At 43.0% G+C, this 26,932-nt stretch overlaps 1 protein-coding gene across 2 annotated transcripts in view; it reads left to right on the plus strand.

Annotated features, from left to right (window-relative positions):
* The first annotated feature begins 216 nt into the window (after positions 1 to 216).
* The window catches only part of LOC113902482 (multidrug resistance-associated protein 4-like), a 298,821-nt gene continuing 272,105 nt past the window's right edge, over positions 217 to 26,932 (plus strand). The window contains exon 1 of one of the 2 annotated variants that reach the window (XM_027557816.1): positions 217 to 441. In XM_027557816.1, coding sequence (XP_027413617.1) covers positions 368 to 441 — 74 coding nt within the window. In that variant the 5' untranslated portion in view covers positions 217 to 367. The remainder of the gene's footprint in view (positions 442 to 26,932) is intronic. The other variant, XM_027557814.1, reaches the window with a different exon arrangement.

Below are 26,932 nucleotides of genomic sequence, written 5' to 3' on the forward strand. Positions count from 1 at the left end.
TGTGGCGGGTAATTCACTTACCCACCTCTACCAGCTGCCCTCATGGCCTTACCTTCCACCTGCGTGGCTCCTTGCAGTGTCCTCCCTAGCCTGGGGGTAGGGGGTGGGGGCGTTCCCATCGCTCCCGGCCCCAGGCACACCTCAGCTGTGGCAGAGGCGCGTATCGGGCGACCTGGAGAGAGGGGGGCGGGGAGGGGGGCCATCAGGCAGCTGGCACTCCACTCCCAGAGACGCAGGTGGTTCTCAGTTCACGCCAAGCAGACTGGAGAGGCGGCCAGGTCGCCAACGTCTCTGTCCGGCCCTACAGGAACAGCGGCAGCGATTGCAAGGACGGCCACGACTCGCACCCACACCCTCGGCCAGCAAGATGTTGCAGGTGTTCCCGGAGGGGAAGCCCAACCCGCTGCAGGACGCGAACCTCTGCTCACGCCTGGTATTCTGGTGAGCGCACTGCCTGAGCTGAGACGCGCTGCCGAACTTAACGCTGCAGGCGCTTTTCCCGGGACCGAGGGTCGGGACGAGGGAGCGCTTTCCGCTGGCGCTCTTACTGCCCGGCTTCTTGCCTTTGGTGGAGCCCTCCCACGCAGGCGGGGTGATTTCTGCCTGCACCTGGGCGCGCGCGGTGGGCGGGAACCTGACGAGGTGGGGAGGGTGCCAGGGACCTGATGACTGGGGCGCATCTCTTTCCACTCGAAGCCCCGTTAGCCTCCAGTGCCCGGGAGCGGGAGGCTTGGGATGCTGCCCTGGGAGAGTCATCGCCCAACTGGAGAAGGACTGGATCCTCACACTCCATCCTTAGCCGGCTTCCCCAGTTACAGCTCCGGAGTTCGCAGTTCTGAACTAAAGTTGCACTCGTTTACCCTCCAAGCAAGCAGCTTATGAACAGCTTCCTTTATCTAATTAGTGCCCTGAACTGTTGTCACCTTCCAGTAATGTCTCCACCTTTTCCCATATTCCTTAGGTGACAGCTGAGTTCCAACTTCACTGGGACCCTTCGTCCCTGTGTCTATGACCGTATCTCCCTCTCTCCCGGTACACCTGTTACTGTGCATCCTGGTATTTGGTTGTGGCAAATTTCATGTGGGTGAAACAGTTATTTTGTATTTAACGAATGGGAACAGTATTCTTGAACATGTTTTGCTTTTGCCTGGGACACATAGCCACTACTGAAGAATGTATTTGACCAACCCCTTTCCTTAATTTGTAGTAGGAAATGGCAACCCACTCCAGTGTTCTTGCCTGGAGAATCCCATGGATAGGGGAGCCTGTAAGGCTACAGTCCACGGGGTCCCAAAGAGTCTGACACGACTGAGTATTTCCTTAATTGCTAGTATTTCTGCTTCCTCCTTTGAGGACAACCCTGGGGGTGGGGTCCCCAAGCCTGTGGGGTCTTGTTTCTAGCCTTTAGGGAAGTGGTACATGGTCTTGAAGCAGGTGGTCCTGCTACCTAGTTAGACCTCCTTCTCCTTGCCCCAGGACAGGCCAGTAAATTGGGAGAGGGGTTGTTTGGACAAGGATTAGTCACTTTATTTGGAAAGTCAGAAGTCTGAGTAGACTGAAGGTTAATGTCCTAGAAAACCATCTTACCAAGTTCTGGACACTAGTTTCTTTTATAGAACAAAAAGGAGGGAAGTGAGGAGATAAAGTAGAAAGGCCATTTGTTGTTGTTGAGTTGCTAAGTCATGTCTGACTCTTTCGTGACCCCATGGACTGTAGCCCGCCAGGCTCCTCTGTCCATGTGATTTCCTAGGCAAGAATACTGGAGAGGGTTGCCATTCCTTCTCCACAGGATCTTCCCCACCCAGGGATCAAATGCACACCTTCTGCATTGGCAGGTGGTTTCTTTATCACTGAGCCACCTGGGAAACCCCCAAAGGTCATAAGTTATTGCAAATATCTCCTGGTTTCCTCTGAGAGGGGAGGTGTTAATATCTTTTGTCCTGCAGCCGTTCATAGATGGTCTGGGTCAGGATGTTTCCTGTGAGCTAAACAAAGGTATTTTAGTTTAACATTAAAAAGCTTGAGGGGACATTATGTATACTTTGAGCTATAGATATCCCTTTCCTGATTAACTTGTAGCAAAATCAATAGAATACAAAGGTTAAAATAAAAGAAATAGATCTATCATGGAATCCAATTTTTTCTTCCCTATTATAGTCCTGCCCTGGAGTCCTTTGTTCTTGAAAGCACTGAAGGTCCTTGAGCTGGGAGGAAACACAGATGAAAAAGGGTTCAGAGGTGAAACTCTTCTCCCACTCTCTTAGGCCACGCTGTAGGGCCTGCTGGGATTTTAGTTCCCCAACCAGGGATTGAACCCACACTCCCTGCAGTGGAAGTTCAGACTCTTAACCATTGACCCACCAGGGAAATCCCTGAAACTTCAGTTTTCCATGTAGTAGCTGAGACTATTAACTAGGTGGGTCTCAGCCTTTGGGCTTTGATCACACTTGGGTGATTATTAGATTTTTTGTGCTGAGAACCCAATCTTTGCATCTTTCCTACATATTCTGATATTTCCTTTTTATGGGACCACCTAGGGGACCCCAGGGGGATGGGAGTTCCTATGCTTCTTTCCATTGTGGTGTTCAATTTGTGTAGCTGCATTTCTGGGTCATTTGGTGGCCCTTAAGGAAAGAGGGGCCTAGAGGAAGGAATATGGATAGGCTACCTTAAATGGTAACAAAGTAGACAACTGTCTCCTTAATTTCAGGCAGTGTTACAGCCAAAATCTTGGCTTTCTCTGCCTACTGATGCCAAATAAAAAAATATGGAGAAAGAGTTTGGAGGGAATAGAAAGATGGCTTTAAAAATCAGCCAGCAGAGGGGAGAACACAGCAGGCTAATGCCTCAAGAACCATGTACCCCCACCCCGGGGAACCAAGAGACGTTATATAGCCTGGCTCTTGTGGTCTTAGGCTAAATGATAAAGTTCAGAGTAATGATGTTTTTGGGTTTCCAAGGTGGTGCAGTGGTAAAGAATCTGCCTGCCAATGCAGGAGATGCAAGACAGGTGGGTTTGATCCCTGGGTCAGGAAGATCCCCTAGAGTAGGAAATGGAAATTCATTCCACATTCCTGCCTGGAAAACTCCATGGACAGAGGAGCCTGGTGGGCCATAGATTATGGGTTTGCAAGGAGTCGGACATGACTGAACACAAACAGCACAATGAAGTTTTTGCATTTTTTTCTTCCTGTATTATTTCAAAACAGTCACAGCTGGCATCAGGCAGCCTGGTAACAGGGGTCCACTTGTCTTGGATTTTTGACCTGCAGTCTTCTTTCTGAAATGCAAACAACTGTAAAGGGTAGTTTTCCGTAAGAGAGGTTAGGGAGAGCAAATACCAAGTGCAGGATGTAATTTACCTAGTATTAGGGGGTGATACAGAGAAGGCAATGGCAACCCACTCCAGTACTCTTGCCTGGAAAATCCCACGGATGGAGGAGCCTGGTAGGCTGCAGTCAATGGGGTCGCTAAGAGTCGGACATGACTGGGCGACTTCACTTTCACTTTACACTTTCATGCATTGGAGGAGGATATGGCAACCCACTCCAGTACTCTTGCCTGGAGAATCCCAGGGACGGTAGGGCCTGGTGGGCTGCCGTCTATGGGGTCACACAGAGTCGGACACGACTGAAGCGACTTAGCAGCAGCAGCAGCAGCAGCAGGGGGTGATAGGTTGGCTTCTGGTTACACTACAGGTTCAGTTCAGTTCAGTTCAATTGCTCAGTCGTGTCCGACTCTTTGTGACCCCATGAATCGCAGCATGCCAGGCCTCCCTGTCCATCACCAACTCCCGGAGTTCACTCAGACTTACGTCCATCGAGTCAGTGATGCCATCCAGCCATCTCATCCTCTGTCGTCCCCTTCTCCTCCTGCCCCCAATCCCTCCCAGCATCAGAGTCTTTGCAAATGAGTCAACTCTTTGCGTGAGGTGGCCAAAGTACTGGAGTTTCAGCTTCAGCATCATTCCTTCCAAAGAAATCCCAGGGCTGATCTCCCTCAGAATGGACTGGTTGGATCTCCTTGCAGTCCAAGGGACTCTCAAAGGACTTCTCCAATACCGCAGTTCAAAATCATCAATTCTTCAGCCCTCAGCCTTCTTCACAGTCCAACTCTCACATTCATACATGACCACTGGAAAAACCATAGCCTTGACTAGACGAACCTTTGTTGGCAAAGTAATGTCTCTGCTTTTCAATATGCTATCTAGGTTGGTCATAACCTTTCTTCCAAGGAGTAAGCGTCTTTTAATTTCATGGCTGCAATCACCATCTGCAGTGATTTTGGAGCCCAGAAAAATAAAGTCTGACACTATTTCCACTGTTTCCTCATCTATTTGTCATGAAGTGATGGGACTGGATGCCATGATCTTCGTTTTCTGAATGTTGAGCTTTAAACCAACTTTTTCACTCTCCACTTTCACTTTCATCAAGAGACTTTTGAATTCCTCTTCAATTTCTGCCATAAGGGTGGTGTCATCTGCATATCTGAGGTTATTGATATTTCTCCTGGCAATCTTGATTCCAGCTTGTGTTTCCTCCAGTCCAGCGTTTCTAATGATGTACTCTGCATATAAGTTAAATAAACAGGGTGACAATATACAGCTTTGATGTACTCCTTTTCCTATTTGGAACCAGTCTGTTGTTCCATGTCCAGTTCTAACTGTTGCTTCCTGACCTGCATACAGATTTCTCAAAAAGCATATCAGGTGGTCTGGTATTCCCATCTCTTTCAGAATTTTCCACAGTTTATTGTGATCCACACAGTCAAAGACTTTGGTATAGTCAATAAAGCAGAAATAGATGTTTTTCTGGAACTCTCTTGCTTTTTCCATGATCCAGCGGATGTTGGCAATTTGATCTCTGGTTCCTCTGCCTTTTCTAAAACCAGCTTGAACATCAGGAAGTTCACGGTTCACGTAATTGCTGAAGCCTGGCTTGGAGAATTTTGAACATTACTTTACTAGCATGTGAGATGAGTGCAATTATGCGGTAGTTTGAGCATTCTTTGGAATTACCTTTCTTTGGGATTGGAATGAAAACTGACCTTTTCCAGTCCTGTGGCCACTGCTGACTTTTCCAAATTTGCTGGCATTTTGAGTGCAGCACTTTCACAGCATCATCTTTCAGGATTTGAAATAGCTCAACTGGAATTCCATCACCTCCACTAGCTTTGTTTGTAGTGATGCTTTCTAAGGTCCACTTGACTTCACATTCCAGGATGCCAGGCTCTAGGTGAGTGATCACACCATCGTGATTATCTGGGTCATGAAGATCTTTTTTGTACAGTTCTTCTGTGTATTCTTGCCACCTCTTCTTAATATCTTCTGCTTCTGTTAGGTCCATACCATTTCTGTCCTTTATTGAGCCCATCTTTGCATGAAATGTTCCCTTGGTATCTCTAATTTTCTTGAAGAGATCTCTAGTCTTTCCCATTCTGTTGTTTTTCTCTATTTCTTTGTATTGATCGCTGAGGTAGGCTTTCTTATCTCTTCTTGTTATTCTTTGGAACTCTGCATTCATATGCTTATATCTTTCCTTTTCTCGTTTGCTTTTCACTTCTCTTCTTTTCACAGCTATTTATAAGGCCTCCCCAGACAGCCATTTTGCTTTTTTGCATTTCTTTTCCATGGGGATGGTCTTGATCCCTGTCTCCTGTACAATGTCACGAACCTCATTCCATAGTTCATCAGGCACTCTATCTATCAGATCTAGGCCCTTAAATCTATTTCTCACTTCCACTGTATAATCATAAGGAATTTGATTTAGGTCATACCTGAATGGTCTAGTGGTTTTCCCTACTTTCTTCAATTTAAGTCTGAATTTTGCAATAAGGAGTTCATGGTCTGAGCCACAGTCAGCTCCTGGTCTTTTTTTTGCTGACTGTATAGAGTTTCTCCATCTTTGGCTGCAAAGAATATAATCAATCTGATTTTGGTGTTGACCATCTGGTGATGTCCATGTGTAGAGTCTTCTCTTGTGTTGTTGGAAGAGGGTGTTTGCTATGTAGTAACAGTTAAAGTAAAACTGGAAGTGATTAACTCTTCCAGGCCTGTCCATGTTTCTTCCCTAGACTGTTCACTGTTCTTACTTCCCTTCTTTTCAGGAGAGGGAAAACTTCATTTCTACTTTTGCTGCAATAGCAGGGCAAGGAACTCTCCAAGCATGTTCTGTTTTTGAGTTTCAAAGTGTATGTGCTTGGAAATAGGAAGGTGAGGAGTTCTAATTTTGGACTAGGAAACTGTAACCCTGAGACACCTCTTTGAATTGTTTGTTTGATATTTGATAGTAATAACACTGCTGCTGCTGCTGCTAAGTCGCTTCAGTCATGTCCAACTCTGTGAGACCCCATAGATGGCAACCCAGCAGGCTCCCCCATCCCTGGGATTCCCCAGGCAAGAACACTGGAGTGGGTTGCCATTTCCTTCTCCAATGCATGAAAGTGAAAAGTGAAAGTGAAGTTGCCCAGTCATGTCTGACTCTTAGCGACCCCATGGACTGCAGCCTACCAGGCTCCTCCGTCCATGGGATTTTCCAGGCAAGAGTACTGGAGTCGGTTGACATTCCCTTCTCCAGTAATAACACTAGCTGTGGATAATTAAGTATGGATGATCAAAGCTCTGTTCTGTCTTATAATCCCCCTAGCGGGTATTTTTGCAAAGCTGGAAACTCTTCAGTTTCCATTAATAAAAGGAGTTTGTATTTCTCCCTGTACCTTTGAAATGGGAATCTGAGTTCTTGTTCATGGAGCCCAAGAATGAACTTCACGAACATGCAAACACTCATGGTAGCAAACAAGCAGGATTTATTTTAAGGTAAAGAGAAGTACAAAGCCCCAGCATAGACACTGAGAATGGGTGAAGTGCCCCAAAAGGTGAGAATTATAGCAGTTTATGTCTTTATTAGTATTGATCTGTTCCTTTTTGGTTGGCTCATGTCCCTGACATATGTAATCTCTGACCAATCAGTTTGAAGGCCACTATGTACACTTTGTCATCTTTATGGTATTTTTTGATCCCCAGTTTTTCAGTTTTTTTAGACATTGAGTCGCCATTCCTATGATTCTTTCTCATGACCCCAGGCCACTGTTTAAGGACCAGATGTATGGGTTAAGAGTTAATGGTCCATCTGGTATTTTTCTTCTTGATAAATTGGACAGCACTAATGATTGTCCTGTCTTGGGTCTGGATATTTTATGACCAACCAGACTGAGGTGGTATTCTTTTGGATGCATGGAAACTGGAACAACAAGTATGGCTTTAGGTTAATGGGTTGAGATGTTTATTTGAGAGGGTTGCAATTAAAAAAAGGAACTGAGGTCTCAGACCTACACTGACTGCCTAGCAATTTCTACCTCACTGTGAGAGGTAAATAATCTACTTGGGCTTTCAAGGAGAAAAAATAGAGAAAGGCCTTAAAAATTTTTTTTAGCAAGTTATTTATATTTATTTATTTATTTGGCTGTTCTGGGTCTTTGTTGCGGCATATGGGATCTTTGTTGCTACATGTGAGCTTTCTTTAATTGCAGTGGGCAGGGGATGATTTGAGCTGTGGTGCATGGGCTTCTCATGGTGGTGGCTTCTTCTGTTGTGGATCACAGGTTCTAGGGCATGCGAGTTGTTGTAGCAGGCAGGCTCAGTAGCTGTGATGCTCAGGCTTAGTTGCCCCACAGCATGTGGGATCTTAGTTCCTGGACTAGGGATCAAACTCCTGTTTCCTGCACTGGCAGGCAGATTCTTAACACTGGGCCACCAGGGAGGTTTTAAGAGAAAGGCCTTTTTAAACTCAAGCAGAAAAACTGAGATCTCTGGTTTCATCCTTATGTAAAAATTAATTTGTAAATGAGCTCTACTTAACTGACTTAAAAGTAAACCCTTACAAATTAAATACTACTTGCAAATCTTTAAAACATCAGCCAAATATATTGCAGGTTCACATGATCTGGGGAATATTTAGTACTGAATCATGTACTATTGAAGCTAGCTTAAGCTTGTTAGTTTGATTAACATAGGCATTTGTCATCAAGAAAAATAACTTGATATGATAAAAGGTAAACTGTATAGCAATACTTATGTTTTGAAAATGTCATCTCAAATCCCTTCAGATTTTGATAACCTGAAACTAAAGCTGATTGATAAGAATTCATTGACTATCTGTGCCATTTCAAATAGGATAAAATATTGGAACATTTGTTGCTGGGCAGGTCTAAGTTGACCTACCTTTATTTGCCTTGTTAGGAAAGGAAAACTAAAGCATAAGTTTCCAATCAGGAAGTGCTGGTATGACAAACAGTTCACAATTACTTGCCACTTGGTTTTCACTAGGAATTAATAAGATTTTTAAGAGTTGAGGATTCTATTTTAAATATGTGACTAAAGCTGCTAAAAATAATAAAAGAAACATTTCAGTATATAGTAGGAAATATGTTTTGAATAGAAAAAGGAGTTTTGTACATGGTTGAGCTGAGGTTAGGTTAAACTTAATTAAGTAAATGGATTTTATTATTAAAATTAGGCTGGTACAGTACTAGATTTGTTTCCACTCTGCTAAGAAATTAAGTTTTACTTAGAATACTGCTTTTGACAACAGATTTTGTGAATTTCCTTGCCTTTAAATGATCTGTATGTGTTTGTAAATATTCACAGTGGCCTAGGATCCTTTTTTTAAATTATTTATTTTTGATTGGAGGATAATTGCTTTACAATATCGTGTTGGTTTGTGCCGTACATCAACATGAATCAGCCATAGGTATATATATGTCCCCTTGCTCTTGAACCTCTCTCCTACCTCCCACTGCTTCCACCCCTCTAGGTTGACACAGAGCACCAGGTTGAGCTCCCTGAGTTGTCATACAGTAAATTCCCACTGGTTATCTATTTTACATATGGTAATATATCTGTTTCCTTGTTATTCTCTCAACTAGTCCCATCCTCTCCTTCCCCCACTTTGACCACAAGTCTGTTTTCTATGTCTGTGTCTCCATTTCTGCCTTGCAAATAGGTCATCAGTACCATCTTTGTAGATTCCATATACATATGCATTAAAATATGATATTTGTTTTCCTCTTTCTGACTTCACTCTGCATAACAGGCTCTGGGTTCATCCACCTCATTAGAATAGCCTCAAATGTGTTCCTTTTTATGGCTGAGTAATATTCCATTGCATATATGTACCACAACTTCTTTATCCATTCATCTGTTGATGGACATTTAGGTTGCTTCCATGTTCTATCCATTGTTAATAGTGCTGCAATGAACATTGGAATACATGTGTCTTTTTCAGTTATGGTTTTCTCAGGATATATGTCCAGTAGTGGGATTGCTGGGCACAGTGGATTATGATTCTATCTGACCAAATGTTTTGAAAACTTTTTGATATTTTTTACAAACATACTGCCAAATTCCAAAGGTCTTTTGACTTCAGCTAACTTTCAGTTGCTTCAGAGAGCCTCTGAACCATCTCAGAGAAAAAAATTTTAACTAGGATTTGTTTGTATGTTAAATTACACAGGAAGCATTGTCAAATGAATGTTAACCCCCTAAGATTATATAGTATGAATAAATATTATTAATATAAATATCACAGAAATTATATATAGGTTCTAAAATTTGAGTATCTTCTGATAAAATGTTACTAGTCATAATCTAGTTATTACATTGTAATTAGGTGTTTAACTGTGCCTTTTAACTCTATTATTTATAGACAGTTCTGATGCTTTGGCAAAAGTGCTTCATCTTCAAGAAGCTTCATAGGACTTTTTGACAAGTGCAGGTCTCTGATAAATTTCAAATGATACTGCTGAACTGGTACCACATTAAAAATCCTAATGGAAAATGTGATGGCGTCTAAAGAAATTAACAAAGTTATTGATTACCAAGTAAACTGGTGAATGTGGTTATAATGTTTATGTTCTTTTTTTTTCTGGAATGCTATTGGTTTTGATCTGTTTTCCAGATATAGGGAAGCCCTTCCCCTCAAGTTACTCATGACTTATAGCAATTTGGTAAATTATCCCTCTGTGAATAAAATGAAATAGTTTTCCTTTTTTGAGGTGGGGGGCTGGTTCCTCCAGAAACTGGAGTCTTTTGGGTTCTAAGCAGCCTTACTCTGCATATAAGTTAAATAAGCAGGGTGACGATATACAGCTTTGATGTACTCCTTTCCTCATTTGGAACCAGTCAGTTGTGCCATGTCCAATTCTAACTGTTGCTTCTTGACCTGCATACAGGTTTCTCAGGAAGCAGGTAAGGTGGTCTGGTATTCCCATCTCTTTAAGAATTTTCCAGAGTTTGTTGTGATCCACACAGTTAAAGGCTTTAGCATAGTCAATGAAGGAGAAGTAGATGTTTTTCTGGAATTCTCTTGCTTTTTCTATGATCACAGATATTGGCAATTTGATCTCTGGTTCCTCTGCCTTTTTAAAATACAGCTTGAACATCTGGAATTTCTTGGTTCAGGTGCTGTTGAAGCCTGACTTGGAGAACTTTGGGCATTATTTTGATTGTGTGTGAGATGAGTGCAATTGTGTGGGTCTTTGTTTACTTGGCTAATTATCTCGTTTCTTTCTTCACACCTGACTGGTCCTTGGACCCTCCCCAAGATTTTGCCAAGATGGATCCCACTGCAGAGGCCTATAGGTGCATGTCTATACTTATTATGGGGTGAAGCCCCCTCCCTTTTTGAACTCCAAGGAGCCTTCTGTGCATGTGTGGAAGGGAAAGTTTTCCTTGACCTCAGGAGTGGGCACCTTATCTCTTTGTTTTAGCAGAGCTCAGCTTTTACCACTAGCTTTGTCGTTGGAGTGTTTGGGTGAGAACAAAGCTCGAATTTTATTCCTCTTGACAAACACCAGTTGTCTAGCCCAGAGTCCATCTATCTCCTACTTTAAACTCTCCACTTACAAAGGGAGTGTGGATGTGGAAACTGCCACTGGTGTCAAGACAGACTCTCTGGATGCTCTTGTCAGAGAAGCTGATGACATGAGGGGGCATGTGAACTGCCTGAGGGCTGAGATGGTTTAGGCTTTTAGTAACTAGTGATCATGAATGTATAGAAATGTTTAATTTCAAACTAGGATTCTTTACATTATTTTTCAGAATACCATATGTATTAATCTCGTTGTTTTCACTAACAGTCAGAAATCCACATGATGTAAACAGAGGCTAGGTGAGCTCTCCAGGGCTCTTTCTCTGTTTCCCTTGAGCATTTAGTTTGATGAGTTTTGGCAAATTATACAATAACTACAGCTCCAATCAAGATGTAGAACAGACTAAAGGTGCATTAAAATTTACAACTAATTCCTTATAGTGGAATAAATAGCATAACAAGTATATCTCCTGTAGTTTATTCTTGATTTTTTGGATCTTTATAGTCCTGCATCTGGTCAGCCTGAGAAGTGTCAACTAGTGTCCATTCAGGTGTGTCAAGTGGATAATTTGTCTTTCTGAGTCTTCCGGGTGTCCCCCAATGTGTTGACTCCCTTTCTCTGTTGACCCAAAGCACATAGATTATCGGATATTTCTTCAGCAAAGGTGGGTTTATTTGGGATCAGCAGAGAATTGCAATTCAGTGTCTGCGACCATGGTGAGTCACATGCAAGTCCCCAAAGGGCAAGGGAAGGAGAACTCTTTTATAGAGGGAAAGGAAGTTGGGAGGGTTGTTGTGGTCCATAACTTTTCACTGGCTGAATCCTTGTAAGGAAAGAAAAGTCTTTCTTCTTGCTGTTGGACTTTGCAAGTGTTGTAGGTGTGACATCCCACTTCTGGTCTTCTGACTATTTGAGGCTTTATTTACACCTCATTGTCTGTCTCCCAGGCTTTGTCTTCTCTGTGGGGTATGGATCACCTTTATCCTAATCTTGCCTATAACTTTGTTACTGTACACAAATTTGTGTGCTCTAAGCACAGTGAGGGTAAAAGAATTTAAATGTCAGAGTTTGGAGCAGATCAAGGTTTATTGCAGGGCCATGAAAGGAGATGGGTGGCTCCTGCCTTATTCAAACCCCAAAGTCCCCAAAGGGTTTCAGCAAAGTGTTTTAAAAGGCAAGATGAGGGAGGGACATGGTTGGTTGGTGCAAACTTTTGGTGTCATAATCCTTTGTTCTTGCAGCTATCCATATGTCAGGCCACGAAGTTCCTGTGAACCTCCAGCAAGACAAATATTATTCTGTTTTGCAATTTTTAAATCTCTGTATGACTGGAAAAGTGCTATATCCTTAGAGATCAGAGCCTTGAGAATGGGTTGTTCTTTATATTTCAGGCTGTAGGCAATGTTCTTAACTCTATGCAAAACTCTAAGAACTCTATGGAGTTCTTCCCTATTACAGCTTTTTGATGGGGCCAGGGAATCCCGTCTTATCATGAAGATATCTCCATGGATTTCTTCTTTGTGAAAGATAAGCCCCTGTAGACATTTTCTGTGTTTCTGTGTCCACCATGGGTGAAGATGGATTCCTGTAGTACAGTGAAAAAGTGTAGGCTACTGAATGACTGGATGGTCTTATCTTGGCCCTGAAAATTCTGTGTGGCTAAATGTGAGTAAATCTCAGCCTTAGCTGGCTTAAAATTGGGAGGATGAGGATGATCTTAATGTATTCTCCCATTCCAGGGTTAAAGCCTCATTGTTGTTGGGGTTAGGGGATACCTGAAGACAGGAAGATAACTTTTGGATCCATATAAAGATTAATAGGGCTTCCCTGGTGGCTCAGACAGTAAAGAATTCACCTGCAGTGCAGGAGACCCAGGTTCTACCCCCGGATGAGGAAGATCCTCTGGAGTAGGAAGTGACAACCCCCTCCAGTATTCTTGCCTGGAGCATCCTTTGAAAAGAGAAGCCTGGTGGCTACAGTCCATGGGATTCAAAGAGTTGGGTGTGACTGAGTGACTAACACACACACAAAGATTAATGCTTTAAAAAATCTCTTATATTAGGTATGTATCTAGAGATGACATTACTGATAATCACACCTATTGAATGCCTCATGAGGGCTCAGAATTTCTGTTACTGTTTTTACACATGTCTTATTTAATCCTCAGACATTCCTATGAGGCAGGCATCATATGAATACTTACTTTACAAATAAGGAAATATATGTCCAGAAAGTGTGGGCAGCTTTTTAGGAGCCTCACAGCTGGAGAGTCTCTGTGCCCTAACTGCAACTCTACTTACATCTTCAGCACACTCTAGGCTGGCAGTCCTCAGGCTCCTATTTACCTGGCTTTAACTCCTGCAGGTTGAGTGAATATTAAGTGAATATGCTCAATCTAGCAGACATTTAAAAGTCATGTTAGTGACTGAATATGCTCTTTATATAGGCATGCATCTGGAGCGTGTTTTCCTACTTTATTATGGTGACTCTTGATTGCCGGGGGGGGTTGTTGGCATCCTTATCCATCCAGTCCTGAAGGCATCAAGCTATCAGTTCTCCTCAACGTCTTCACCCTCATCTGCTGACATCAAATCCTATTGATTCAACTTTGGACATACCCTTGGAGTCACTCATTCATTCAGTAACTGTCTCCTGAGTGTGGATGTGTGGGGCCCACAGGAAAGGAAGCATCTGGAGTTTGTGTTCCCCACCCCTCAACTCCCCCCACCCCTCTTCAGTCCTCATCTAACACTTTTGGCTTCTCTTCCTCCCAACATGTATTCCTGCTACCAGTCTTTCCCCTAAAACAAACCCATGCCATACTCTTGCTTAAAAACTTCTCCCGCCTCCTGCTCTCAAGAGTAATTCTTTAGCCCTAGCCTTCAAGGATTCTTATGAATCTGCTTTCTGATCCTTATCTTCCATCGTTTCTTACACAGTTGCACTTATGATGAGTTGAGGCAGATCCTATAACTATCCTGTCTTTGGAGGGCTATCCGAGCCAGGACTGGGGCCTGCCTGTTGAAAGGCATGTCCCTCTAAGTGAGCTGTTGGATTACTAGGGCCGTGGGCGTGAATGCAAGATAGCAGGCCCATGCCCATGTTGTTTTCCCAGCACCATGGCCAGAGGCTTATTTACACAACACTGCACCCTCATCCTGGTTGGGTAGTACAGTGGAGTGGCACCCCATCTGAAGCCAGATTGCCTGAGTACAGATCTGACCTCTGCTGCTTACCTGATCATCATACCCACCTCATCAGATGGTGAAAAGCATTAAATGAACCAGACACACTGGTGAAACATTTAAAATAGCATCTGGCAGATAGGTAAGTAAGTAAAAGTCACTCAGTTGTGTCCGACTGTTTGTGACCCTATGGACTGTAGCCCACCAGGGTCCTCTGTCCATGGGGTTCTCTAGGCAAGAATACTTGAGTGGGTTGCCATTTGTAAACAGTAAATAAATACTGAAAGATAGTCATGCCACATTCCTTTTATTTCTTAACAATTGTAAGATAACATTTTCTTCTGTAAATTGCCATGGTTTATTTCCCAAATGGATTAAAAATGTAAAATTATGAGTCCCATTTCTTACTCATAGGATCATAATCTCTTGTGGTTATGTTGAGGTTGGGGTGAAGAAAGAAGTGTCATTCTGAAATCTGAATTTTTAAACTTATTTCCTGAGTGATTCATATGCTAAAATTTTGGAACCACTTCTCAGGTCTTTCTTAGCCCTCAATGTCCATTTCTCTTTTACAGCAAGGTAGGAGCCTGGTAGGCTGAGTCCATGGGGTCGCTAAGAGTCAGACATGACTGAGTGACTTCACTTTCACTTTTCACTTTCATGCATTGGAGAAGGAAATGGCAACCCACTCCAGTGTTCTTGCCTGGAGAATCCCAGGGACGGGGGAGCCCGGTGGGCTGCCATCTATGGGGTCGCACAGAGTTGGACACGACTAAAGTGACTTAGCAGCAGCAGCAGCAGCAGGAGACCAAGGGTACTGATATGGTTCTGATGCTCTGTGGCAGTGAAACTACTTTTTATTATACAATAATGATGGATAAAAGTTCTTATACACTTGTCCAAACCTATAGAATGTGCAACACCAAGAGTGAACTCTAATGTAAACTATGAACTTTGGGTGATAATGACAGATCAGTGTAGGTTCATTGTTTGTAACAAGTATACCTATCTGATGGGCGTTGTTGATAATGGGGGAGGTTGTACATATTTGTGGGGAAAGAGTATGTCATCTGAAAGTAAAAACACACAATCTAAAAGTTGAGATTATGTTTTAGTTAGGCAGACAAAACTGAGGATTTCAAGTCCATGTGGCCTCTCAAGTAGCTCTGAGAGACATCTCTGAAGAGGTAAGGGAGGCACCAGGTGATATAGGAGTGTCTGCAAAAGAAAACTCCAGGTTGTTGGAACAGCAAAAGATTACAGTTAACTAAAGAAAATCAGATACCCAGAGTTAAGGAACTTAGCACTTTTCTATGTCTGGGAAGATATAAGATGCAAGTGTGGGCCCATTGAAATCATTCCTATGATATGCACCTCAACAATCTGGGGCTTATATCCTATACTTTATCTTCTTAAGTCTTCTCAGGGTGTGCCATCAGGGGTGGTTGTGGCAGCTGAACTGACTGATGTAAAGAGACAGGTGACTTAAGCCCCCCAAACCCTAAATTTCCCAGAGTTTCAGCAAAACAGTTTTAAAGGCCAGGTAAGGGAAGGGGCATTGCAGGGTATATAATCAGCTCATGCACAGTTCTCTGATTGGTTGATGTTGTCATGGATTAACATTGTCAATATTTAACCTTCAGAAGGCCTGGGGGCTATATGCTCATAGTATCAAGTAGTTAACATCTTCCTTTGGTGGGGTGTTTTCAAATTTGTAAAACAACTCAGGAATGTACATCAGATACTGTTATTAGGTACTTTCAGTTCAGTTCAGTCATTCAGTCGTGTCCCACTCTTTGTGACCCCATGAATCGAAGCACGCCAGGCCTCCCTGTTCATCACCAACTCCAGGAGTTCACTCAAACTCACGTCTATCGAGTTGGTGATGCCATCCAACCATCTCATCCTCTGTCATCCCCTTCTCCTCCTGCCCCCAATCCCTCCCAGCATCAGAGTCTTTGCAAATGAGTCAACTCTTTGCATCAGGTGGCCAAAGTACTGGAGTTTCAGCTTTAGCATCATTCCTTCCAAAGAACACCCAGGACTGATCTCCTTTAGAATGGACTGGTTGGATCTCCTTGCAGTCCAAGGGACTCTCAAGAGTCTTCTCCAACACCACACTTCAAAAGCATCAATTCTTCGGTGCTCAGCTTTCTTCACAGTCCAACTCTCACATCCATACATGACCACTGGAAAAACCATAGCTTTGACTAGATGGACCTTTGTTGGCAAAGTAATGTCTCTGCTTTTGAATATGCTATCTAGGTTGGTCATAACTTTTCTCCCAAGGAGTAAGTGTCTTTTAATTTCATGGCTGCAATCACCATCTGCAGTGATTTTGGAGCCCCCCAAAATAAAGTCTGACACTGTTTCCCCATCTATTTCCCATGAAGTGATGGGACCAGATGCCATGATCTTAGTTTTCTGAATGTTGAACTTTAAGCTAACTTTTTCACTCTCCTCTTTCACCTTCATCAAGAGGCTTTTTAGTTCCTCTTCACTTTCTGCCATAAGGGTGGTGTTATCTACATATCTGAGGTTACTGATATTTCTCCCAGCAATCTTGATTCCAGCTTGCTGGCCCAGCTTCTTCCAGTCCAACATTTCTCATGATGTACTATGCATATAAGTTAAATAAGCAGGGTGACAATATACAGCCTTGATGTACTCCTTTTCCTATTTGGAACCAGTCTGTTGTTCCATGTCCAGTTCTAACTGTTGCTTCCTGACTTGCATACAGGTTTCTCAAGAGGCAGATCAGGTGGTCTGGTATTCCCATCTCTTTCAGAATTTTCCACAGTTTATTGTGATCCACACAGTCAAAGGCTTTGGCATAGTCAATAAAGCAGAAATAGATGTTTTTCTGGAACTCTCTTGCTTTTTTGACGATCCAGCAGATGTTGGCAATTTGGTTTCTGGTTCCTCTGCCTTTTCTAAAACCAGCTTGAACATCTGGAAGTTCACGGTTCACGTATTGCTGAAGCCTGGCTTGGAGAACTTTGAGCATTATTTTACTAGTGTATGAGATGAGTACAATTGTGCGGTAGTTTGAGCATTCTTTGGCATTGCCTTTCTCTGGGATTGGAACGAAAACTGACCTTTTCCAGTCCTGTGGCCACTGTTGAGTTTTCCAAATTTGCTGGCATATTGAATGCAGCACTTTCACAGCATCATCTTTCAGGATTTGAAATAGCTCAACTGGAATTCCATCACCTCCACTAGCTTTGTTCATAGTGATGCTTTCTAAGGCCCACTTGACTTCACCTTCCAGGATGTCTGGCTCTAGGTGAGTGATCACACCATTGTGATTATCTTGGTTATTAAGATCTTTTTTGTACAGTTCTTCTGTGTATTCTTGCCACCTCTTCTTAGTATCTTCTGCTTCTGTTAGGTCCATACCATTTCTGTCCTTTATCGAGCCCATCTTTGCATGAAATTTCCCCTTAGTATCTCTAATTTTCTTGAGGAGATTTCTAGTCTTTCCCAATCTGTTGTTTTCCTCTGTTTCTTTGCATTGATCACTGAGGAAGGCTTTCTTATCTCTCCTGGCTATTTTTTGGAATTCTGCATTCAGATACTTATATCTTTCCTTTTCTCGTTTGCTTTTCACTTCTCTTCTTTTCACAGCTATTTGTAAGACCTCCCTAGACAGCCATTTTACTTTTTTGCATTTCTTTTCCACGGGGATGGTCTTGATCCCTGTCTCCTGTACAATGTCACGAACCTCATTCCATAGTTCATCAGGCATTCTATCTATCAGATGTAGGCCCTTAAATCTATTTCTCACTTCCACTGTATAATCATAAGGGATTTGATTTAGGTCATACCTTAATGGTTTAGTGGTTTTCCCTACTTTCTTCAATTTAAGTCTGAATTTGGCAATAAGGAGTTCATGATCTGAGCCACAGTCAGCTCCTGGTCTTGTTTTTACTGACTGTATAGAGCTTCTCCATCTTTGTCTGCAAAGAATATAATCAATCTAATTTTGGTGTTGACCATCTGGTGATGTCCATGTGTAGAGTCTCTCTTGTGTTGTTGGAAGAGGGTGTTTGCTATGACCAGTGCGTTCTCTTGGCAAAACTCTATTAGCCTTTGCCCTGCTTCATTCCATATTCCAAGGCCAAATTTGCTTGTTACCCCAGGTGTTTCTTGACTTCCTAATTTTGCAGTCCAGTCCCCTTAATGAAAAGGACATCTTTTTTGGGTGTTACTTCTAAAAGGTCTTGATAGAACCGTTCAACTAGAAAAGTTCAACTAGGTACTTTATAGAGGAGCTATATGGGGGAAGGGTTTGCCCCAGGAAGGCCCCATGGATCCTGCTAGTTACAATACCCCCTTTCTCTTGGATACTCCTCAATCTTGAGGAAAACAAGTGTTAGGGTTAGAAAAAGGAATTATTTTTGCATAAAGAGTTTAATCATAAACTCAACAGAGGAACTAGGTTTTAAGGGAACTTGGTTTCAATCTCCAATCCTATCTCATCCCTCCCCAAATCTTTCATGGGAATGAGGCAATAACTGGTCTGACTACTTACTGCTGAAATGGGGTGTAGTCCTGCCTCAGTTTGGGGAATGGACACCAAATTGGAAATATTCCCGAGTCTCAAGTTTCAAGACTGGATCTGAGTCTTGTGTGATGAAGATCTCAGTCACTTAGTCTGCCCTTTTGGTGCCAACAGACTCAATTAGAAATAGATGGAGGAGTGACAGCCAGAATAAAATAGATCTCATTTGTTGAAGAACTCAGGAGAAAAAGTCTAAAAACCAGTCTGGACCTGGCTCTGTTGGGGAGAGTTGTAGCCAGGTAGCTCCTTGTCTATTTTTATCTTCTATAGTTTTTAACCTCTAATGTGGTATTAACATATACATAACAGGAGATATTGGCTAGTACATATGTATCCTTTTTCTGCTAATATCTGATTTAAGACAACTGCAGCTATGAAATTAAAAGATGCTTGCTCCTTGGAAGAAAAAGTATGACCAACCTAGACAGCATATTAAAAAGCAGAGACATTACTTTGCCGACAAAGATCCGTCTAGTCAAAGCTATGGTTTTTCCAGTAGTCATGTATGGATGTGAGAGTTGGACCATAAAGAAAGCTGAGTGCTAAAGAATTGATGCTTTTGAACTGTGGTGTTGGAGAAGACTCTTGAGGGTCCTTGGACTGCAAGGGCATCAAACCAGTCAATCCTCAAGGAAATCAGTCCTGAATATGCATTGGAAGGACTGATGCTGAAGCTGAAACTCCAGTATTTTGGCTGCGTGATGTGAAAAACTGATTCATTGGAAGACCCTGATGCTGGGAAAGATTGAAAGGAAGGAGGAGAAAGGAAAGACAGAAGATGAGGTGGTTGGATGGCAACACCAACTCAATGGACATAAGTTTGAGTAAGCTCCATGAGTTGGTGATGGATAGGGAAGCCCGGCATGCTGCAGTCCATGGGGTCGCAAAGAATGGGACATGACTGAGCGACTGAACTGATAAGTGAGAATTTAAGTTAAGAACTTCCATTAGGTGCAGCTGGGTATATCCACAGGTTATCTGAGTTTGTTTCATACTTGTCCTTTTCTTTAAGGGAAACTATATTGGCATTGTCCATAAGACACCCAGCCTAATTTCTTACTATCACTAGGCTGGTTATCCTAGCATGGTTTAAAGGGATCCTTTAAATTTAAATGACCACAGCCATGTGTTAACTACATAAATCCATCCCATAGTTGTGGGAGGTTATTTTCTATGGCTGAACTATTGCTTGTTGCTCTGATAGAGTGTGAGTAACTTTAGAAGAAAGCTCATTTATGGCTGGTTCAGAGAATTATTTTTATTTTTAGTTATTATGAAATTGTTTTAGTTCAGTTCTTTCCACTTTACAAGTTGGTGGTGGGCAATGGCCTGCTGTGTTCCTTACAGTACTGATTGGAGCAGGTATTATTAGTTGACCAGGTGAGGGAATCCTACTTGGTAATATCAATAGTGGCCTGAATAGAACTATAATTTCTTCCTTCTAGAATAAATTTCTTAAGGGCCAACCAATAAGAGATTTGGAGTGAAGAAATCCACCAGGGTAAACCGGAAGTATTGAATATAGGTAGTGACCATAAATCTAAAGTAATTGGGTTACTTCAACTGTGCATAAGATTGTGAAATACAGTTGGTTCATAACAAAGGTGCAAGCAATTATCAAAGTAATTGGTACACATACCTGTTCCAGCATCTTACATCTGTTGTCCATTTAAGGTGTTGTCTTCTTCTTATCCTGGTATGGTAGTTTCCCCTCTGAAAAAGAAAGAAAGAAGAGAAAGTTAGTCACTCAGTTGTGTCCAACTCTTTGTGAACCCATGGACTGTAGCCCACCAGGCTCCTCTGTCCGTGGAATTCTCCAGGCAAGAATACTGGAGTGGGCTGCCATTTCCTTCTCCAGGGGGTCTTCCCAACCCAGGGATCAAACCTAGGTCTCCTGCACTGCAGGGAGACTCTTTACCATCTGAGCCATCAGGGAAGCCAGTTTTCCCTCTGAGTGTTATTTAAAGGCAATTTTGAGATCAGCACTCCTCTCTGTAGGCCAGTCCAGTATAGAGCCCCAGTATAAGTGGAAATGTTAATCCAAGAGTCAATTCTCTTCAGTTCCATTGCATATGAGCTAGTTAAGAGTGCCTGATAAGGGTCTTTTTTATCTGGGTTGGAAATAGCCCCTTAAGTGATGCTCCTTCCAGTATGTATAATCCCTGGCTGCAGGTCATAAGGCATCTGATACTCATCCAAAGGTAGATTAAGCCTCAGAAATATAGACTTAGAATGTCCTTAATAATTCAGTTAAACTTTACAATTATGTAGGATGACAGCAAGGAACTATCTGGGAAGTGAGTCTTAGACAGTACATGCAGACCTCAGTTAATGGAATCAGAATTTGACATCCACTGAAACATAATCTTTCTCTAAAACCCTAATTTTTATAAAAACCAGCTAAATTAAGACTAGCTCGTTTGCAAAATGAGTCTGGTTAATTGAGCATGTTGGTGCCTTTAAATTGACTGTGCTGCAACTTTTCATAAGGAGTCTCAGACTGAAATTTAAAGGGCCTTTCAGGGTTAGGAAAGCCATACCAAGGACTTGTCATAGATTTTACCTTACAAATTTAGGTGAATTTCTCCCTTTTTGAGGTCCCCAAAATACTTTGAGATTTTTTTAACCTGTTAGGAAGTGGCCTTCCTAATTTACCTGATAAAGCTCTTGGGAACCTGAGAGTTTCCAATCTCTGGAGAGATCAGGTAAAGAGAAAAGTTAACTGTTTCAACTGTGCTTACAAAGGTATACTTTACCAAATTGATAGAAGTCATAATTGGCTTAAGAGGAAAGTTTCCTTTTGGGTGTGGTTCTTTTTCCTTGGTCTTTGTCTTGTCATAGTAAAAAATTAAAATGACAAACCAGGAAAGCTCACACAGGCAGGATTTATTAAACAAGTGACATGAAATATACTCCTGAGATGTGAGGGTGGACTGACCCTCATAGAAGTGGTCCCACCCTGTTTCAGGCTTTCCTTTCTATGTCCTTTGTCCCCCAAACAGATCCCAGAACTTGATTTTTTCTGCCCCATGTCAAACAGGGAACTTCCCAGGTGGCACTAGTGGTAAAGAAACTGCCTGCCAATGCAGGAGATGTAAGAGATGTGGATTCAGTCCCTGAGTCAGGAAAATGCCCCGGAGGAGGGCACAGCAAACCACTCCAGTATTCTTGCCTGGAGAATTCCATGGACAGAGGAGCCTGGTGGGCTACAGTGCATAGGGCCGAAAGAGTCGGGCACCACTGAAGTGACTTAGCACGCACTCATGCATGTCAAACAGGCCTTGTACCTTAGGCCAACCAGGGAAGGGGGAGTGTTGGGTGTGTTTTTTCTGCCAAAGGTTTTTACTCCGTGCCGCAGATTTTCCCTTTGTTCTGTTTTTTTGAGGGCTATTTCATATCTTTGTCTGCCTTTTAGCAGACTGTTTAACTGCCATTCTGGACTCTTTATTTTAATTACCTAACATTCCTCCCTCAAGAGATGGGAGGCCCAGTTATTTGGGAATAGGGGCACTGATGTCTTTCTGGCTACTTCTTCCTGAGTTGGGATGGCAAGGGGTGTTGGGCCTTTCCTTCTTGTTAGCCTCAAGCTTCAGGGACGTTATGGTGGTGTCTGGTTAAGGGCAAGTGATAGATATTTTCTGTGGTCAGGTGTAGTTCTACATATCCTCGTTGAATTAACTCTGCATTTTGTAGCTTGCTGACCTGGGCAGAGAAAAAAGAGGTTAAACAACTGATAACACATGAAGCAATCATAAGTAGTATTAATGTGGTGATAATGGGCAATGGCAACCCACTCCAGTACTCTTGCCTGGAAAATCCCATGGACGGAGGAGCCTGGTAGGCTGCAGCCCATGGGGTTGCTAAGAGTCGGACACGACTGAGCGACTTCACTTTCACTTTTCACTTTAATGCATTGGAGAAGGAAATGGCAACCCACTCCAGTATTCTTTCTTGGAGAATCCCAAGGACGGCGGAGCCTGGTGGGCTGCCGTCTATGGGGTCGCACAGAGTTGGACATGACTAAAGCGACTTAGCAGCAGCAGGATCTAAATGGTTTCCTTGAGGACTGTGAGACTTTTTTCAACTTGGCTGGAGATGTTTACCCAAAAGCAACACGTCTCATTTAAGATGGTGCAAGCCCCTCCATGTTCAGCCTTCAGGAGATATGCTGTCCTCCTATTTTGGAGTACAACCCCTGTCAAGCTGTTGAAGGGTTTTGTTGGGCCTCTAAGGCTGATACTGTGGCTTTTTTATCCCTGCTGCATCATCACTGAAAAATTTATGATTTCTCTTTCCAAGTGAGGTATTTCCCTAGACCAGATAAAGCCCTGAATAATATTGTGTCCAATTCTGGGGTCCTTCAAGATAGGGCTATATTGGTAACTGAGGTGTCCAAATCTCTCAGGAGAGAGGTTATATGAAGGGAAATCCTGTCTTGCTGTTCAGTCACTCAGTTGTGTCTGACTTTTTGCAACCCCGTAGACTGCAGCACACCAGGCTTCCCTGTCCTTCACCATCTCCTGAAGCTTGCTCAAACTCATGTCCATTGAGTCAGTGATGCCATCCAACCATCTCGTCCTCTGTCATCCCCTTCTCCTGCCTTCAATCTTTCCCAGCATCAGGGTCTTTTGCAATGAGTTGACTCTTCACATCAGGTGACCAAAGCACTGGAGCTTCAGCTTCAACATCAGTCCTTCTAATGAATATTCAGGATTGATTTCCTTTAGGATTGACTGGTTTGATCTCCTTGCAGTCCAAGGGACTCTCAAGAGTCTTCTCCAACACCACAGTTCAAAAGCATAAATTCTTTAGCGTTCAACCTTCTTTATGGTCCAACTCTCACATCTATACACGACTACTGGAAAAACCATAGCTTTGACTAGACAGACCTTTTGTAGGTAAAGTACTGTCTCTGCTTTTAAATATGCTGTCTAGGTTTGTCATGTATGGATATGAGAGTTGGACTGTGAAGAAAGCTGAGCACCAAAAAATTTATGCTTTTGAACTGTGGTGTTGGAGAAGACTCTTGAGAGTCCCTTGGACTGCAAGGAGATCCAACCAGTCCATTCTGAGGGAGATCAGTCCTGGGTGTTCTTTGGAAGGAATGATGCTAAAGCTGAAACTCTAGCACTTTGGCCACCTCGTGTGAAGAGTTGACTCATTTGCAAAGACTCTGATGCTGGTAGGGATTGGGGGCAGGAGGAGAAGGGGACGACAGAGGATGAGATGGCTGGATGGCATCACCGACTCGATGGACGTGAGTTTGAGTGAACTCTGGGAGTTGGTGAGGGACAGGGAGGCCTGGCGTGCTGCAATTCATGGGGTCGCAAAGAGTTGGACGCGACTGAGTGACTGAACTGAACTGAGGTTTGTCATAGCTTTTCTTCCAAGGAGCAAGTGTCTTTTAATTTCATGGCTGCAGCCACCATCTGCAGTGACTTTGGAGCCCAAGAAAATAAACTCTGTCATGGTTTCCTTTGTTTCCCCATCTATTTGCCATGAAGTGATGGGAGCAGATGCCATGATCTTCGTTTTTTGAATTTTGAGTTTTAAGCTAGCTTTTTCACTCTCCTCTTTCACTTTTGTCAAGAGGCTCTTTAGTTCCTCTTGGCTTTCTGCCATAAGTGTGGTGTCATCTGCATATCTGAGGTTATTGATATTTCTCCTTGCAATCTTGATTCCAGTTTGCGCTTCATCCAGCCTGGCATTTCACATGATGTACTCTGCATATAAGATAAATAAGCAAGGTGACAATATACAGCTTTGATGTACTCCTTTCCTAATTTGGAACCAGTCCATTGTTGCATGTCCGATTCTAACTGTTGCTTCTTGACCTGCATACAGGTTTCTCAGGAGGAAGGTCAGGTGGTCTGGTATCCCCATCTTTTGAAGAATTTTCCAGAGTTTGTTGTGATCCACACAGTCAAGGGCTTTAGCATATTCAAGGAAGCAGAGGTAGATGTTTTTCTGGAATTTTCTTGCTTTTTCTGTGATCCGACGGATGTTGGCAATTTGATCTCTGGTTCCTCTGCCTTTTCTAAATCCAGTTTGAACATCTGAAAGTTCACGATTCACGTACTGTTGAGGCCTGGCTTGGAAAATTTTGAGCATTACTTTGCTAGCATGTGAAATAAGTGCAATTGTGTGGTAGTTTGAACATGCTTTGGCATTGTCTTTCTTTGTGATTGGAATGAAAATTGATCTTTTCCAGTCCTGTGGCCACTCCTAAATTTTCCATATTTGCTGGAATATAGAGTGCAGCAGTTTAACAGCATCATCTTTTAGGATTTGAAAAAGCTTAGCTAGAATTCCATCACTTCCACTAGCTTTGTTCATAGTGATGCTTCGTAAGCCCCATGTGACTTCACACTCTAGGACTTTGTATTTTTCTTAGAACAGCTCAAAGCATCATCTCCTAAGGCCTGCTCTAAGAAGGAGCCTAGGTTTGGAATTTCTCCCAAGGTGGCCTTAACTTCTTGGGTTGTGGAATCTTACTCGTGGAGCAGCTTTAACAGTTGAACAGTCTTTGCCATTTAGTTAGAAGTGTGATATACAAGTTTTTTTCCACATAATAAATAGTATTAAATCCCCATTAAAGATACTGTGGTAGGAGTCTGGCAGGCAGGATGAGTGATGACCACCAACAGAGGATGTTTCAAAAGGCCAGAGATGAACTGTTGTCTTCTATAAGCATACTGCTACTGCTAAGTCACTTCAGTCGTGTCCGACTCTGTGCGACCCCATAGACAGCAGCCCACCAGGCTTCCCCGTCCCTGGAATTCTCCAGGCAAGAACACTGGAGTGGGTTGCCATTTCCTTCTCCAATGCATTAAAGTGAAAAGTGAAAGTGAAGTCGCTTAGTCGTGTCCGACTCTAGGGACCCCATGGACTGCAGCCCACCAGGCTCCTCTGTCCATGGGATTTTCTAGGCAAAAGTACTGGAGTGGGGTGCCATTGCCTTATAATTGACTAAACAGGTTGTCCAGGTGGTCTCAGTTGAGGAGGCTGGGGACTTGTAGGTAATAATGACTCCTCAGATTATAATCTTAAATTCCATCTGATCTTCCTCCCAAGGTCAGGTTACTTGTGGGAGAGAGGTTTATATATCTACCCGTGAACCAGGTTAGGTTGTTGTTGTTGTTTGGGAAGCTGTATTATTGACAATATGCTCTAAGCTATAGAGTGTATTTGTTTTATTTCTTTGGTCCCAGGTTCAGATCTAGGAGATCTCAGCTAAGAGCTTGTCCAATCAGATGGGGACTATCAATTGAATCCCTGAGGTAATACTGTCCAGGTCATTTGTTGGTGTGTTTTTCCTGGAGCCTCCCACTAGAAGGCCGAAAGTATTTCTCAGCCAGTGGTGTGCAAAGAATGTGTCCTTCAGATCCAGGAGAGTAAACCACTTGCAATTGGGTGAGATTTCTCCCAGGATTACATAGGAATTGGGCTGAGGGGTGGAGGGGGACTACAGCCTCATTTATTATCTGGAGATCTTGAACCACACACCAGATTCCCTCCTTTTCCCTTAAAGGGAGGATTGAGGTGTTACATGGTGAATTGGTGGGGACCAATAGCCCACAGGCAAGGAATCTATTTATTAGAGGCTGTAGTCCTTCTTGAACTTCTCTTCTGAGGGGGTATTGTTTCTGATTTGGAAACTAATTGGGGTCTCAGGACAATGACAACCAGTCCAGCTCAGTGAGTTTGTCCAGGAGTTCCCTGGTCCTGCACCTAGGGGTTAATTTTGTCCTCTCAAAGCTTTTCTTTGGCCCAATTGGAGAGGCTATAATGGGTTCCTTAGCAGTAACTAGGAGCTGTAGAGCCCTAGGGGCTGAAAACTTCAAATCATAAAAATGGTTCCTAGCTTGGTGAGTATATCTCTTCCCAATAAGGGGGTAGGGCATTCATGGACCACCAGAAACTGATGGGAAAATATTTATCCATCCCAGCAACAAAGAAGTGCTCAGATGAATCTTTTTAAATTGTTTTTCCCATAGCACTCAAAATGGTACAGGTTTGGGAGGAGAAGGCTCCGGAGTAGGAGGTCAGGATAGAGTAGATAGCCCCTGTGTCAACCAAGAAATTCTTTGACCTACCTGCCACATCCACTTGCACTCTTGGCTCCAGCCCCATGATGGTTATCTGTGACAGGTGAGCTGGCTGGAGTGGGCTGCTTCAGTCCTGTTGAACCATCATGAGGAAAGCTTTGGTACTTGACCTTGAGGCTTTTGGGTGCCCAGGGCAGAGTGCCGCCCAGTGTCCTGACTGATGGCATTTGTGGCAAGTTGTTTTAGGAGGCTTGCCATGATTTGGAAAG

Source organism: Bos indicus x Bos taurus, chromosome 12 (assembly GCF_003369695.1).
Source record: "Bos indicus x Bos taurus breed Angus x Brahman F1 hybrid chromosome 12, Bos_hybrid_MaternalHap_v2.0, whole genome shotgun sequence".
In the NCBI taxonomy this organism is placed as follows: domain Eukaryota; kingdom Metazoa; phylum Chordata; class Mammalia; order Artiodactyla; family Bovidae; genus Bos; species Bos indicus x Bos taurus.